The sequence below is a fragment of the Bos javanicus genome, chromosome 1 (genome assembly GCF_032452875.1).
Source record: "Bos javanicus breed banteng chromosome 1, ARS-OSU_banteng_1.0, whole genome shotgun sequence".
In the NCBI taxonomy this organism is placed as follows: Eukaryota; Metazoa; Chordata; class Mammalia; order Artiodactyla; family Bovidae; genus Bos; species Bos javanicus.
The window spans coordinates 69,873,841-69,890,214 of NC_083868.1; the positions used below are offsets into that span (position 1 = coordinate 69,873,841).

At 47.3% G+C, this 16,374-nt stretch overlaps 1 protein-coding gene across 3 annotated transcripts in view; it reads right to left on the reverse strand.

Moving 5' to 3' along the window:
• The window catches only part of SLC12A8 (solute carrier family 12 member 8), a 153,260-nt gene that overhangs the window by 115,675 nt on the left and 21,211 nt on the right, over window positions 1–16,374 (reverse strand). For all 3 annotated transcript variants that reach the window (XM_061410924.1, XM_061410942.1, XM_061410933.1), the window contains 2 exons: window positions 6,578–6,724; window positions 1,463–1,654 (listed from right to left, as the gene is read on the reverse strand). In XM_061410924.1, the coding sequence (XP_061266908.1) occupies window positions 1,463–1,654; window positions 6,578–6,724 (339 nt within the window). The remainder of the gene's footprint in view (window positions 1–1,462; window positions 1,655–6,577; window positions 6,725–16,374) is intronic.

Below are 16,374 nucleotides of genomic sequence, written 5' to 3' on the forward strand. Positions count from 1 at the left end.
TACGAAAACAGCCGCATCCTGATCAGAGAGCCAGCCCAGGTCAGGCAGAGAAGCAGCAGGGGCGTGGTGAGGATGCGGACCAGAGGGGCACGGATGTTTCTGGCTGGGTCCCAAACCAACAGAAAGCAAGCAAGCAAGGCTGTCAGTGCGATGGCTTTTCAAGAGGGGCTGCCTGCCCTCGGAAAACATCTTTGTGATCACTTTTCCTCCCAAGTCAGTGCACATTCAGGAGACTTCCTCTCTTTGGGGGTGGGGGCAGGGTGGGGGGCATGAGCAGGGAGGGCTTCCTGTCCAGTAGCACCGGTCCCCTGTCTGTGGTGTCTGCTTCAAGAGCTGAGCTTTCTGTCTACCCCAGGAAGCAGGGGACTTCTGTTTGTTCCTCTTGCAGCCTGCCTGACTATAAAACAAAGTAAAAAAAAAAAAAAAAAAAAATCAGTATATAAATCCCCGGGATAATAAAGTAAACTGACTGTTTATTGCTCACCTCCCAAACTACCCTGCTTAAAGATATTTCTCCATAAAGGCAAGGGGTTTTTAAGAGTGCACTGACCATGTGTCTGCCTTCCACGCATCTGTCCTACACACACACACACACACACACACACACACACACACACACACAGCTTCGTGCTGTTGGAGAATCAGATGTATTTTTGCTACAATATCCTGCCCCTGCTGCTTACAAACAAAAGGAATGGACCGATGCTTTCTTTGAGGAGACTCTTGTACTCTTACTTAGACAGATTCTTTTCTTTAAACTATTTTTTCAGCCACCCACCACCCTTTGCACCATCATTAAAGCCTTTTTCAGTCCAAGAAGTCCTCACAAAGACCTGCTTCTTAATGTCTGCACTTGTTTCCTCAGCACTAGGGCACCATCTCTGTGTTTTAGCTAAACACGCTTCAGTACTTCTCTCTCCTCAGTGGTTTTCTGAGGGCCTCTGTCCACCCCGGTGAGGGGCCCCCTCATTAGTATTCTCCTTCTCGGACAGGGCGTCCACACAGGGGCTTTCAGCCTCCCTCTTGAGGCCGTCAAGCCATCAATGAGCCTAGAGCTCCGGTTCATTTGAGAACTGTCTGCTTCTAGGGAAGTCCCTGGCACAGGCGGAATGTCCCCTTTTCAGTGTAAAAGTGCCCCAGGGACTAGGCCACCCAGCTGCCATTCAGGCTCCAGCCACTGCTGTGCAACCCCTCCCCAGAACAGGCTGTAAGGATGGTCCTAGCCCACACCTCCCTGCTCCCTGGCAGCAGCAGGACTCCAGAGGCAGAGGTAGTGGAGGAGGAGGCTTGGAGACCAAGGATCAGGGCCCTGGACCAGAGCCCAGCTCCGCCCTGAGCTCCCTCAACCACCCACTTGCCTCTCAGGTCAGCGGTCGGGGGAAGGGGGCAAGTGGAACGTGGATGAGAAGGTGGCGGCAGACGGCAAGTCGAGAGAAGCCATTCTACAGGTCGGCAGCCTCACCTGTCCAAACACGTACAGCAGCCCGATGGTGCCTCCCGTCTGCCCACCAAGGACGGCAGCGATCATGGAGTACACGCCGCCGCTGCCCACGCCGCAGTGCTCCCCAACCCCGATGCCGGATAGCACGGTGACCAGGGCCACCAGGGCGACAAAGGACACCAGAAACACGCCCATAAGCACGCCTGTGTTTCCCTGCAGGGGGGAAAGCAAGCAGTCAGTTCAGAGTCAGGGCACAGCGGGAGCACTGACCACCACCCGCATGTCCTCACAGGTGAGCCCACTGGGAAAAGGCAGAGGCAGCACCACAGGGGTGAGGCCTGGGAGAGATTCCGATGAGCCGGGTGTTCTCACAGCAAACACTAAGAGACTTCCAAGCCCTGACAAGTCAAGTCAAAGCCACTTCCTACCCCCACGAGGCCCCTCCTGGCCTGTCCTCTCCCCTTCCCCACCCTCCCATCCCTCAGCTGACAACTCCCCCACAGACACACTGGGTGCCCCAGTGGTGATCTCACTGCTCCCTCACCTCCACCCTCCCACCCATGAGGCTCCCGCCTGGAATGCCTTCCTGCCCACTCCTCTTCCCTCACAAGTTGACTCCAGTGCATCCTTCAAGACAGGGTCCATTTCCTTCTCCAAGAAGCTGTCCCCAAACCGCTTCCTCTGGACTCCAGCAGTACTCAGGGCTTAGTGCCCATCCCAGCACTTGTCTTACTGAGTCTGTTTCCAAGCCCATCTTACCTCTGGGCTGTGTACTCCGGGAGAGCAGGATTAGGTTTGGGGAGGGGGTGGTTTCTTTGCCTTCTCCATTTCTCTTTCATCTGTGTGCCCAGTGCACGTCTACTATATCTACTCTCTTCTCACTCTTCTGAAAGTTACTTGCATGTTTAGAAGTTCGATGCTTTGAAAAATTGGTTAATTTATATGAAATACCTTTTATAAATGAGGAAAGAAGCATTGTTGGAGAAGACTCTTGAGAGTCCCTTGGACTGCAAGGAGATCAAACCAGTCAATCTTAAAGGAAATCAACCCTGAATATTCCTTGGAAGGACTGATGGTGAAACTCCAATACTTTGGCCACCTGATGCAAAGAGCCAACTCATTAGAAAAGACCCTGATGCTGGGAAAGATTGAAGGCAGGAGGAGAAGGGGATGACAGAGGCCAAGATGGTTGGATAATATCACCGACTCAGTGGACAAGAGTTTGAGCAAACACTGGGAGATGGCGAATGACAAGGAAGCCTGGTGTGCTGCAATCCACGGGGTCGCAAAGGGTTGGATACAACTGAGCGACTGAACCACAACAAAAGCAGTGTGGGGGTGGATTTTCAGCTGAGAGTAATGCCATACCAAGCAAAACTGATTCTATTAATAGAGAAGGGGAAAAAATGGACTTAAAGTTTGTCACAGTAAACTACAGGGTACCTAAGGGATTAGGTTTCATTCTGTTATGTTTTATTCAGGAAGTTACTTATTTTGTTGATTTTATATTTTTAATGAACTTATACTATTATCTTCCTTTGTTTTTGTGTTCTTGTCTACATGGGATACTTTTTTAAAAGTCTGTATCAATCTTTCAGTTTTCATACCAAAACTGCCACTATAACATTTTTCAAATTACCAACATGTTGCCAAATTATTCTTTAGAATATTTTCTATTTAAAAATCACTTGGGTATGACCTCTACTTTATGTTATCCCCTAAAAGCTCTACTTTATTTTTGGCATTTCACATGTACCTTTATTTCCATGTTCAAATATGATTTTTCAGGCAAAACTAATGTCAGAATTGAAAAGGAGAGATCGCTTTAGGGCAAAAGGATGTATCTGTGTGGTGGCAGCCTCAAAGATGGTCCTGGTGGTCCCCACCTGCAGGCATTCACGCCCTCGTGTACCCTTTTTCCCTGAGTGGAGGCTGGATGGTGTGACTCACTTTTAGTGAGCAGAGCCCCACAGAAGTGATGAGATGTCACTTCTGAAATGAGGGTATGAGAAGACCACACCTTTCATCTTGGGCACCTGCTTCCTCACACTCTCTAGGTTGTTGGCCCTGGGGGAAGCCAGCTGCAGGTACTGAGACAACACTGTGAAGAGGCCAACATAACAAGGCCTGATGACAACCTCATTGTGATCTTAGCAACAGACCCTCTGCCAGTGGAGCCTTCAGCTGAAACTGTAGCCCTGACTGATGGCTCGGCTGCAATCCCATAAGAAAGCCTGAGCCAGAGGCAGCCAGCTAAGTTGCTCATGGATCCCTGAACCACAGTAACACCAGTTAAATACAAATTTGTGACTTCAAGCTGCTAAGTACTGGAGTAATTTTTTATGCAGCAATAGATGATAACTTATACAAGTTTACTTCACTTGGGGGATGGGGCCAACACTTCTAGATAGCCACTTCTCAAAAAATAATCACCCAGCAGAAAAGTTAAGAGGAGGTCCTACGATTTAAGAATCGAGATAGAGACAGCCTATCCTTTCCTCCTTCCACTATTCTATAATCATCCCCTGCAGAAGGCAGAGCCCAGGGGCCCAGGCTGTCACTGCCAGGCCTTCTTCCGCCACAGCAGGCAGATGGCTGGGCCTCCCTGGGACACAGGCTGGAGGTGCTGGGGAGAGGGGTGGTACCCAGGAAGGGGAAAAGCCAGAGCTCAATCCCAGAAGCCAGACAATGCCTGCCGGCACAAGGCATCTGAGCTGGAGGCTTTGTGTTTTGTAAGGGCTCCCCTGTAAGTTATGGAGGAGTATGAGAGGCAGGGATTCACACCATCCATATTAGAGAGGTTGCTAAATCTGCTCTAAGCTTTCCACACATTAATAAAGAAAACTTTCAGACCCACTTTCAGGCTCTGGTTAAAGGTAGAACCTGAAGCTACGGGCCTGGGTATGGAGGAGAGCAAGAGCTGAGGAAGGGCTGGCCTCACCCAGCCTCCTAAGAGGGCTAAGAATCACATATACCCCACTATAGTGAAGCTCTCATCCCCTAGAATTTACAGATGTGACAGTTAATTTTATGTGCCAGCTTGGCTAGATTATAATGACCAGTTTTTTAGTCAAACGCTAGTCTAGAAGTTGCTATAAATGTATTTTTAAGATGTGTTTAACATGTACAATCAGTTGACTTTAAGTAAAAGAAATTACATAATATGGGTAGTTCTCACACAATCAGAAGGCCTTAAGAGCAAAGACTGAGGTTTCCCAAAAAAGAAGGAATTTGGTCTCCAGACTGCAACATATAAGTTTCTAAGTTTTCAACTCAAAAACCTGCAACTCAATTCTTACCTGCATCTCACTTAGCCTACAGATTTTGGACTTGCCAGCCCCCATAATCACATGAGCCAAATTCTGACAATAAACACATATACACACCTCTCTCTCTACCTCTGTGAGATGACAGAAAATATATACAGCCATCCCTCAGTATCCCCAAGGGATTAATTATGGGACTGCTCTCAGATACCAAAATCTGTGAATGCTCAGGTTCCATAGTCAGCCCTCCCTAACCAATTTCACATCCACAGATTCAACCAACAGTGGACCATGTAGTACTGTAGTATTTATTGAGAAAAATCCAAGTATAAATGGAGTGTGTGGTTCAAACTCGTATGGTTCAGGGGTCAACTGCATATTGGTTTCTGCACCTGGTTTCTGGAACAAAGTCCCTGAAACTTTGTCATTTCTCCAGTGACAAGGGCACTAGGAACATCTGTCATTCTAATATTAGTGTTTGACCCCATCCCTGAGCCTGGTGGCTCAGATGGTAAAGAATCTGTCTGCAGTGCAGGAGACCTGGGTTCAATCCCTGGGTCAGGAAGATCCCCTGGAGAAGGACATGGCACTCCACTCCAGCATTCTTGCCTGGAGAATCCCATGGACAGAGGAGCCTGGCAGCTACAGTCCGTGGGGTCGCCAAGAGTCAAATGCGTCTGAGCGACTACTGGTTTTTCCCTTTCCATCCCTGACCCAGGGCTACTAAAACCCTCGTAAACTCCTAAGGGATAAAAGCCCTAGGAGCATCTCTTGTTCTAACCAGGCAGCTGTGAGTGCGTTCCTGGGTGGGGATTAGTCACCAGAAAGACCAGGCCATGATTAGAAGCTTGGAGTTTCCATCACCACCACACTCAACATGCACATACACTTCTCTAGAGAGGGGAAAGAGGCTGGAAATGGAATCAATAATGGACCATGTATGGTGAAGTTATACAAATCCCCAAGGTTTGGAGTTCAGAACGTTTCCAGGTAGGTGAACACATCCACATACCAGGGCGGTAATACACTTCAATTCCACGGTGACAGAAGCTCCTGCTCCTAGGACCCTTGCACACCTTGCCCTGTGGATCTCTTCATCTGTCTATCAATCTATATCTTTTATCATATCCTTTAATAAGCTAGTAAACCTAAGTGCTTCCCTGAGTTCTGTGAGCTGCTCTAACAAGTGAACTGAATCTGGGGGAGGTGTCAGGGAAACCCCGAAGCACAGGGGCAACCAAACCTGTGATTGGCAGCTGAAGTGGGTGGGGGCAGCTTCATGGGACTGAGCCCTTAACCTGTGCGATTTGATGCTCTCTCCAGGTAGACAGTGTTAGAATTGAGTGAAATTGTAGGACACTCAGCTGGTGTTACAGAATTGCTTGGTGAGGGGAAAAAAACCCCATATCTGGTGACCAGTAGTGTCAGAAGTGAAGCGAAAGCAAAGAGAATGCACAGAGGACTGTAGGTCTTTACAATTCCCTCTGCCTCTCCAGGCGGGGCATCAGCCAAGTCACAGATCACTAGGACAGCTGGAGAGGGTCACGAACTGGAGGCAAACTTGCCATCAGTCTGCTCTCCCTGACCCACCTCTAGTCCCACCCGAGATGCACCCTGACTTCTGTGCTCTCATTTTTGTAGTTAAATCCGTGGTGAGGCTTTGACATGAACCTCTGTCTGAGGCCCAGGTTCTCAGGATTTGCACTTAAAAAGCAATGCTAGCTACTCCATGTGCTTGATCTTGTTTCCTGTCTCTGGAGCATCTGTGCTTTAGGAATCTGTCGAGCACTCTGTGGAATACCCAAGGGTGACAGAGCTTTCCATGTCCCAGGCCTAGAAGAGGCTCCAGCGCCACCAGCTCATCACTCACCACCAGCCAGCCGGTCCTTAAGAAAAGGACAACCCCAAAAATGTTGATCATGCAGGAGGTGAACACACCGTCCCAGGTCCCGAACAGCACCGGCTCCCATACGAACAGCTGGATCTTCCACCAGGGTTGGGGCTGGGCCAGGGCCTCCTGAAAACAGGGCACACAGCAGTCAACTCAACAGCAGTGGGGGTAGAGAGGGATGCTGGGGGAAGTCAGCTTTAAAGCTCTGCATTTCGCCACGCCACACAGGCCTATGCACACTGCGATTCCTATGCCCGCATGCAGCACAGACATGCTGTTCAGCAAACTTTGTTCCCTCTCCTTCTGCCCACTCTGGGGACTGTTTCCTAGCCTCTTTATGGGCGGTGTGGCCACATGACTGAGTTCCAGCCACTGGGATGTGGGTGAGCCTGGGATGCTGGGCTCCAGTTCACACAGTGGTCACGAGCTCTGGGTGATGCCACCCTCCCTCTCAGTCCTCTGTTCCTGGTGGGGAACAGCAGCTCCCAGCAGTTACTAGTCTTTGGGGAACCTTACTTTACTTAGCTTTTTGTTGCTCCCGCCCTTCTAACCCTTCTGTAATGAACTCTGTATGTTAAATTCCCTCTGTTTAAAAAACCTAGGGCAGTGTCTGTGTTCCTCACTGAACATGAGCTGAGACAGTGATTCCTAAGTGCCCTTTCACCCCAGACCACAGAAGGCCACGGCATCGTTTGGCAGTTGTCTGGAATGAAGGCTAACAAGTGGTGAAATAGACACTTTGCTCACTTTTCCAATTCAAAAATAACAAAGGCACTTACGGAACACTCAAACAGAAACCCTTTACTAGAAAGACTAAAACTTATGGAAATGATCTTAAAATCAGTAGCCACTCATACTAGGAACTGCTTCTGCATAGGTTTGGTAATTAAATTCAAACATCACTAGAGTCCTCCAATGGCCTCCAATTGCCACAACAGTGATGAGTGATTCTCACCTGGGGACCGGGGAAAGAGGCACCCAGTCAAGACCCACTGTGAGCAGTAAGCCTGACTGGTGCATGTATGTGAGCTGTAACTTCAGAGAGAAAGCAGGAAAGTCAAGCGACAGGGAAATCAGAGGTCCAGAGTCAGGGGCAGGGCCCCTGAACATTTGAGCACAGTGGGTGTGCCTATGATCTAGGACCAAGCCCAGCATCCAGCTATACTCAGTTAAAACAGAAGGAGAGGATTCCAGCTTCCTGCCTTGTATTGTGCACCGACAGAGGAAGAAAGGGCCTCGAATAATCATCAGGGACATCAATGAAGCCACACGGGACAGATGGGCCAGGGGACTCCTTGGAGTCTCTGACAGTCCCTGACACCAGCTGGAATGCCTTTCATCTCTGTGTATTTCTGTTCATGTCTTTAGCAAACTACTAATGAGCAATCTCCTGAAAGTCAATAAACATGAGAACAGTGATCATGGTTCAGAGTGAAGACCATGCCAACCTATGCTTGTCTTCAAACAAATGGTACTGAGGGACCTTGGGGTAAGTATAATAAGACTGCTTTCCAGGATCTTAATCTCAAAACCCAGGACCTGGCCCAACTTCCTGTCTCTGCTTATGTTCACTTCCTACCATGGCTTGTTGCAGGTCTATTATTTATTAGAAACAGTCATAACAATAGCAACAAGGTGTAATAACTTAGAGAGTGGTTTCAGCTTCCATATCAATTCCCTCCACTGGTGCTCACATCATCCCTGAAGGCAGGCAGGGAGAGGGCCCCTGTCTACAGCCCGCTGAGGAAAGAGAGCCCGGGAGAAGAGACACAACTGCCCTAGGTCCACAGCTGGATTGCAGTTCCCCAACCCACACTGCAAAACCCGCACCACAGCTCCCTTGCTCTTTTCTCTCCTAAATTTCACGCTTTATGATGCAATTTCTAACACCTGGACTTTGCTTAAGTACTGCTGGCTCAGTGGTAAAGAATCTGTCTGCCAATGCAGGAAAGCCCTGGGTTGGGAAGATCTCCTGGAGAAGGAAATGGCAACCCACTCCAGTATTCTCGCCTGAAAAATCCCATGGACAGAAGAGCCTGGTGGGCTACAGTCCATGGGGTCACAAAAGAGCCAGACACGACTTAGTGACTCAACAACAACACCTGCTTTATCCTTAAAATTCCTGTTGTGATTCTAGAAACTTTATTCATCGTTCATCACAGTCTTCATATTTCCACTTTGAAGGGCTGTTTTGTTTATTTGTTTAGTTACCTAATAGGATATGAAAAGCCTTTCACTCCCCGGACCTCACTGGACTAAACCAGCCTTAAAGGTGCCGCACACATGAATGAGGCAGAAACTTTAGGAGATCTTCACCCTCAGAATAAAGCTGTACGTAAAGGCATGCGTGGTTTGAAATGAGTTTGGTGGCCCCAGTGTTGACCTTGTAGGAGAGTACTAGCCAGAGAGGGAGAGCTCAAACCAGCTCCCGTGCATAATAACAGTGTGGCCCCAGGGCTGGTACAATTCTTACACCAGTTCCAATGTGTATGTGTTTGCCCCTCATCAAGCAAGCCTCTGATACCAGCTAGGTGTCCTGTAATTCAACTCAGTTCTGACACCATCTACCCAGAGATAGTGTCATCCCACAATCAAGGGCTCAGTCCAGCAGACTGAGTCTGCTGTAATCTGTGTTTACCTGGGAAGGTAAACAGCTTCCAGGGGCTGTTGATCGGAGGTTCCCACCACCCCCTTCTTGGGTTCAATTCATTTGTTAGAGTAGCTCACAGAACTCAGAGATCACCAGCTTATTATGAAAGGCTAGAACTCAGAAACCACGGGATGGAGGAGATGCCCAGGGCCAGGCTGGGGAAAGAGCCTGGGACACCCACACCTTCTCCCAGGGCAGCACCGTCCCTTCATCTCCATGTGCTCACCAAGCCAGAGGCTCTCTAAACCCTCTTTTTGGGTTTTCTTAGGAGGCTTCATCCACCCCACTCCAGTACTCTTGCCTGGAAAATCCCATGGATGGAGGAGCCTGGTGGGCTGCAGTCCATGGGGTCGCTAAGAGTTGGACACGACTGAGTGACTTCACTTTCACTTCTCACTTTCCTGCATTGGAGAAGGAAATGGCAACCCACTCCAGTGTTCTTGCCTGGAGAATCCCAGGGACAGGGAAGCCTGGTGGGCTACCGTCTATAGGGTCACAGAGTCGGACACGACTGAAGCGACTTAGCAGCAGCAGCAGCAGCAGGAGGCGGCGGCTTCATCACATAGGCATGATTGATTAAATCACTGGTCACTGGTGACCGATTTAACCTCCAACTCTTTCCCCTCCCCTTAAAGTTGCAACCCTCTAATCACATGGTTGGTTCCCCTAAAAACAGCCCCCACCCTTAGGTGATTCTAAAAGTCACCTCATTAATATAAACCCAGATGTGCTTAAAATGTGTTTGTTATAAATATCAAGACATCTTATCACTTTTATCACTTAGGGAATTCCAAGGGTTTTAGGAGCTCTGTGTAAAGTACATATTAGCATGAAGGTGAAAAAGTGAAAGTGTTAGTCGCTCAGTTGTGTCCAGCTCTTTGTGACCCTATGGCTCGTAGCCCACCAGGCTCCTCTGTCCTTGGAAATCTCCAGGCAAGAATACTGGAGTGGGTTGCCATTTCCTTTCCCAGGGATCTTGCCAACCCAGGGATAGAACCCAGGTCTCCTGCATTGCAGGCAAACTCTTTATCATCTGAGCGACCATGGAAGCCCATATTTATCATGAATAACAGTATCCCAACCCTGCCCTCTGTCTATCCTGCCAGCTCTCTAAGTCCCCCTAGGTCTTGCTCAGACAGGTTGCAGACAGAGCCACGCCCTCAGCATGTGCAGACCTCCAACCAGAGGACAGAGTCTCAGCTTTTCCCCACTCTTGGGGGTCTCAAACCCAACTCCCTCCTTTATGGGAGGTTAAGGAACCCCAGCTCATCTACAGTACCCTCTCCCGCAGAGGCTGTGGCCCACAGACACCTCCTTTGTGCCTCTGCCAGTCATCTCTGGTGCCCGGGGGAGGGCAGTGGAATCACTGGGTGATGGGGCGACAGTTGGGCCAGGTACGGGCAATCTTGTGATCAGCACCAACTGTTGATAACTCTCTCAGAACCTCACTGTCTTCAGATTTGGGTCCCAGTCATCTATTCCAAAATAACAGGAGTATCATTCCGTGCTCTATGGCACAGACATAACAGGCTGTGGGGGAAGGCAGATGGCAGTAAGACAATGTGTGTGCCCAGCAGTGAGGCTTCTGGGAGACAGAGGGGGAACTAAAGAAGAAGAGAAAGCAAAGCAAGAGGGGCAAAGCATCCCTCAGAAAGGGCCCACAGACATGTTCAAGGGGCAGGTTCCTCTCTTCCTTGAGGCCCCTCAGGTGGACACTTGGCAGGTTCTGGGGTACAGCAAGTTGGAGTCTGGTCCCAGGTAATCACACCTGAATGATGCTTGTTGCTAGGGCTTCCCTTCCTGACCTCCCAGAACAAGAAGCCAGGGCCTGGTCCCTCTGAGTCGAGGGCTAAAACCACACTGGAGACACCACAGCTGTGGGGTGGGTGTTTTAGTTCTGAAGTAGAAGTCTTTCTCTTGTGAGTAGAGAATCTTCACTCTTCGGCAGAACGTCTGGGAAGGCAGGGAAATCGCACCCTGAAATGTGTCTGGAGTGGGACACACGTGGCTTCCAGCATGCAACAAGCGGAGCTGAGACAGACAAGCTCTGCCACAGGCGGCCATGTGAGCTCCCGCCCGCAAGCCTTCCTCTCAGACAGCCACCTCCCTCCAGCAGGCCATCAAGCAGGCCTGAAATGTGAGATGACACCTCTGCTTTCCGCCAGCAGCTGGAGAAAAAGAATCTGGCTTCTGCCCACTTGGGTCAGGAGCGGGTCAGAGCAGGACATGACCTGGCCCTCCCTCCCAAAGGCTGGTTCTCCCCGGAGCACACACATACACCAGCAACTTGCTCTCTGAACGCTAGTTATTTACTTATCAATCACACATCAGAGAAGATCCCAAGCTGCTGCTGGCCTGTGACCCAGTGGGCACCAGCCACATTCCTCTCCTCTGACTCTGAATAAGCACCACAGGCAGAGCTGGGTAGGGGGGCAGCAGCTTCACGGCCATGGCCACCTGTGGCCGATGCAGGTAGCTGCATACCTGCCTCGAGGGGGGTTGCACAGTTTAGGTGAGATGATAATTGTGAAAGGTTTTTTCGTAAGCATGAAGCACATCAGGCAGTTTTAAACGTGGGTGAGGATTTCTTCAGGGCAGTTGAGAGGAAAAGGAAAGATGTCTAATTGACTGTACCTCTTCTATTAACCCAGCCTACCTGGCCTCATGTTTCAGGTGAATCCTCACTCTACAGCTCAGCCCTGCTCGGTCCCAGGGTTGGGGCAGCTGGCACCTTCTCTGTTGCACTAGGAGTTTGAGAATGGGCATCTGATCAGCACTTTGCTATCAGATTGATGCTGGTTGTGGAAACTACTCCAGAGGGGAAGTGGCAAGGACCCATCGGGAGTGGTCAAAGTCTGATTTCCTTGGATCTGAATCTGGGCAGCACCCTTGGTCAATATTGATTTAGTCATTCCTAGCAATGTGAGATCTTTGTGGCTGTATGGAAATCTGCATGGAGTGAGTTCAAAAGCCAGCGTCTCCATAACAGTAGCTCCAGATGCTTGATCTGTGGTTTTTCCATCCTGTGTGTGCTGATCCTGGTCCAAGGCTAGGAATCTCTCAAGGCACAACCTGGTCATAGAACCATATAGGCACAGGAGCGGCAAGACCCTCAGATGCTGTGAAAATGTTGATGCTGGTGGGAATTCCTGATGAGGTTCTGCCTTACAGTCACACAGCAGCAGCTCCTTCCCTACAGAGCAGCCACGTCTGCACTCAGAATGCACAACCCAAAGACACTATGCTCTGGACACCTAATACCATCCCATAAATCTAAATTCCCACAGCAGCAATGCCATGGTCACCTAAACAAGAGCTTCCCCTTCCCTTCCCAGTCTCCTTGACAAGAGGACAGAAGCTTCCTGCAAGACTCGGGCTGTCACTAGACAATCTATCTCGGCTTAATATCAGGAGGACAAACACAGGCCCTAATGCCCTTCACCAGTAACAGGCAAACTTGCTAAATACCAACTGCAAAAGATTTATTCTTCTAGATGACTCAGTGAATCAGACAATACTATACTCATTTAAGAATTCCTATGTGCTGAGTACTTTTGACTTTTGGAATCACATAATGTTTTACATACTCAAACAAAATCAAATCAAGAGGATGAGAGAGAAAAACTCTAAGAATGCAGAGAGAAACAAATTAACCTAACTATTTCTAAGGAAAAACATAATCACACCGAAGGTGGAAAAAAAGCAAAGCAGAGTAACTTCCGAACATATTATTTTGACTATATGCTTTCAGTCTAAAGACAAATAACTACAAACTAATACAAATTCTAGGCTTCCCTGGTGGCTCAGAGGTAAAGCCAATGCAGGAGTCACGGGTTTGATCTCTGGATTGGGAAGATCCCCTGGAGAAGGAAATTGGACCCTACTCCAGTATTCTTGCCTGGGAGATCCTATGGACAGAGGAGCTTGGCAGGCTATAGTCCACAGTGTTACAGAGTCGGACATGACTTGGCAACTGAGCACAGGTGCAACACACATTCTAGAAAGAAAGTTTGTTTTTTGCAGGGGTAGGAGTTAATCTACTTTCCATCAATTATAGGATTGAGCAAAGAAATAAATATATTGACTGACAGTCAAGTTTCTCACTGTTGGAGAAGGCAGTTAAAACTAAGGAAGGAGAACCCTGGGGTGATAAATTAGAATGAGAGGCATCAGTTTGAATTCGTAGTTTTTAATATGCAGAGGAAGATATAAATATATATTCCTTCTCTCTGTCTACTTAAAGGATCTACAAGGTAAGACACCCCAGTAGCAACGAACATATCTAACACCCAGATCTTGGTCTTTAAATACCATTTCTCATCTTACTGAGCCAGAGCTCTTTGGAGGAATAGCTGATTCAGGGCCAAGGCAGAGAAAATACAAAATGAGCCTAGAATATTTTCTGTCAGAAAGTAAGGAAGTGCCCCTAAAAATGATGAGGACGTGTTGAAAGGAAAGAGGAAACAGCCTGCAGGGGCATCCCCTGGCCAAATCTGGGATCATTTGAGCATCAAAATTGATAATTATAGCAACAGAATACTCATGGGAAAAATAAGAATCTGAGTCCATACAGATATAAGTAAATGAATAAATTAAAACAAGCAGAAAGAGGGAAAATCCTTTTTAGTAGAAGACCAACTAATATATGTAAAAGAAATGATGGTGTTAGAAAATCATCATTCTGCAGCCATCACAGTAATAACTGATTCTGCCAAGAATCAACAACTGATGCTAAAGCTAGTGAGTAGGAGATATATGAGGAACTGGATATTTCCATAGTCTCAAAGTATCCCTAACAAATTATGTATTAACTACAAAGGGAAAATTGGTAACTTCAGACTGGATTAACCTAGTGGGCACCACCTGAAATGCTAACCAAAGTTAACATTACCAATAATGGAACAAGCAGAAACTCTGTACCTCTCTCCTGATATGATGTCTGGAAAAGAATGCAATATCATTCTATGGGTTCCTGCCCAAAAATACAAACCCCAAATCTAATCATAAGAGATCATGTCCCAAACTGAGGAACATTCTACAAAACAACTAGCCTGTGTTTTACAAAAAAAAAAAAAAAAGTCAAGGTCATGAAAGACAAAGAAAGGCTAAGGAACTGTTCCAGATTAAATGAGCCTGAGTGAGGCAGGATGCCTGAATGCCCTGTGTGGTGCTGGACTGACTCCTGGTCTGGGGGAAAAAGCGACAGGATATCAGTGGGATAAATGCCAAAAGTGGACTGTGAACCTGTGGATTAGATAATAGGATTGATCAATGTTAGATGTCTTCATCTTTAAAAAAAAAATTCCATAGTCTGGCCATCCAGGCATGCACTATGGCTATTTTATTTGGCCACACCAAGCGGCTTGTGGGATCCTAGTTCCCTGGCCAGGGATTTGAATGCAGGCCCTCAGCAGTGAAAGCGTGGAGTGTCAACCACTGAACCACCAGAAAATTCTCTAAATGTCTTGATCTTGATAAATATACTGTGGTTAGGTAAAAGAAAAGTCCTATTCTTAGGAAACAGACACTGAAGTATTTATGGATAAGGGAATATGTTTACAAATTACTTCCAAGTGGTTCAGGAAAAAATACATACAATAGAATATGTGCTCAGCCGTGTCTGACTCTTTGCAACACCATGGACTGCACTCTGCCAGGCTCCTCTGTCCATGGGATTATCCCAGCAAAATATTGGAGTGGGTTGCCATTTTCCTCCTCCAGAGGATCTTCCTGACCCATGGATCGAACTTGCATCTCCTATGGCTCTGGCATTGGCAGGTGAATTCCTTGCCACTGAGCCACCTAGGAAGCCTATAATAGAACATAATATGTATCAAAACATACATATGGAATAGAAATTTAGAGAGAGAGAGCAAGAGCCAGAGAGAGCACACAAATAATAAAGCAAAACGACAAAATGTTAACAACTGGTAAACCTGAGTCAACAGTATATGGCAGTTCCTTGTATTACTGCAACTTCCTATAAGTTGGGAAAATTTCAAAATTTCAAAAGTTTAAAAATAATATACAATTTTTATTTTTTAAAAGAAGCCCATATATATTGAAAAAAATAGCTTGTTCACTCTTGTACCCCCAGTGCTCAACAGGGAACAGGTGCTTACTAAACGTGTTAGCGTAATGAATGAATGAATAAACTGTGCTTTAGAAAGTGACATTAGACATCTCTTTTAAGATAGCAGAATATGCACTTTCCCACCTTCCAAATTACCATGACAATAACAGAAAAGATGTGGGCTTTTTTTAATGTATGAAACCATAGTTATAACTAGAAAGGGGAAAAAAACAAGTGCTACTAGTAGATCCTTTGGCCACCTCATGCAAAGAGCTGACTCATTGGAAAAGACTCTGATGCTGGGAGGGATTGGGGGCAGGAGGAGAAGGGACGACAGAGGATGAGTGGCTGGATGGCATCACCAACTCGATGGACATGAGTTTGAGTGAACTCCGGGAGTTGGTGATGGACAGGGAGGCCTGGCGTGCTGGGATTCATGGGGTCGCAAAGAGTCGGACAGGACTGAGCGACTGAACTGAACTAGTAGATCAGATATTTGGAGAGACTTCTGCATATGCACTTGGATGGGCAAAAGAAGGCACATGATGGAGCAGCCTGGGGCAGCCAAGAGAAGAGCTGTCTTCCAAGGCCCCTGAGAAGTTCCAGGCTCAGAGCCAGCAAATGCTAGGGGCAGACACAGGCCACAGCAATCACTGGGAATAAGATCATCTTGGAGGTTTCATCATGTAATGGATGTAACACATATGGCACTTATAGCATAAAAGGCTGAAGGGCGGAGCTGGGAAACAGGCCTATGTGATTGCCAAGTTCCTACATTTTACATTGAAGTGGTATAATATTAACTCTAAACAAACTGTGAACATTTTTAAATGTATATTTAATCTCTAGAGCAGCCGTTCTCAAACTTTTTGATCTCCAGATCCTTTTACATTCTTAAAAATTACTAAGGATCCCCAAGAGTTTTTGTTTATGTGAGCTCTTTCAATATTTATCATATTAGAAACTTAAAGGGAGATATTTGAAAATACTTATTAATCACTTAAACATAATAATAACAAACCTATTATCTGTTAAAATAAGTATCATGTTTGC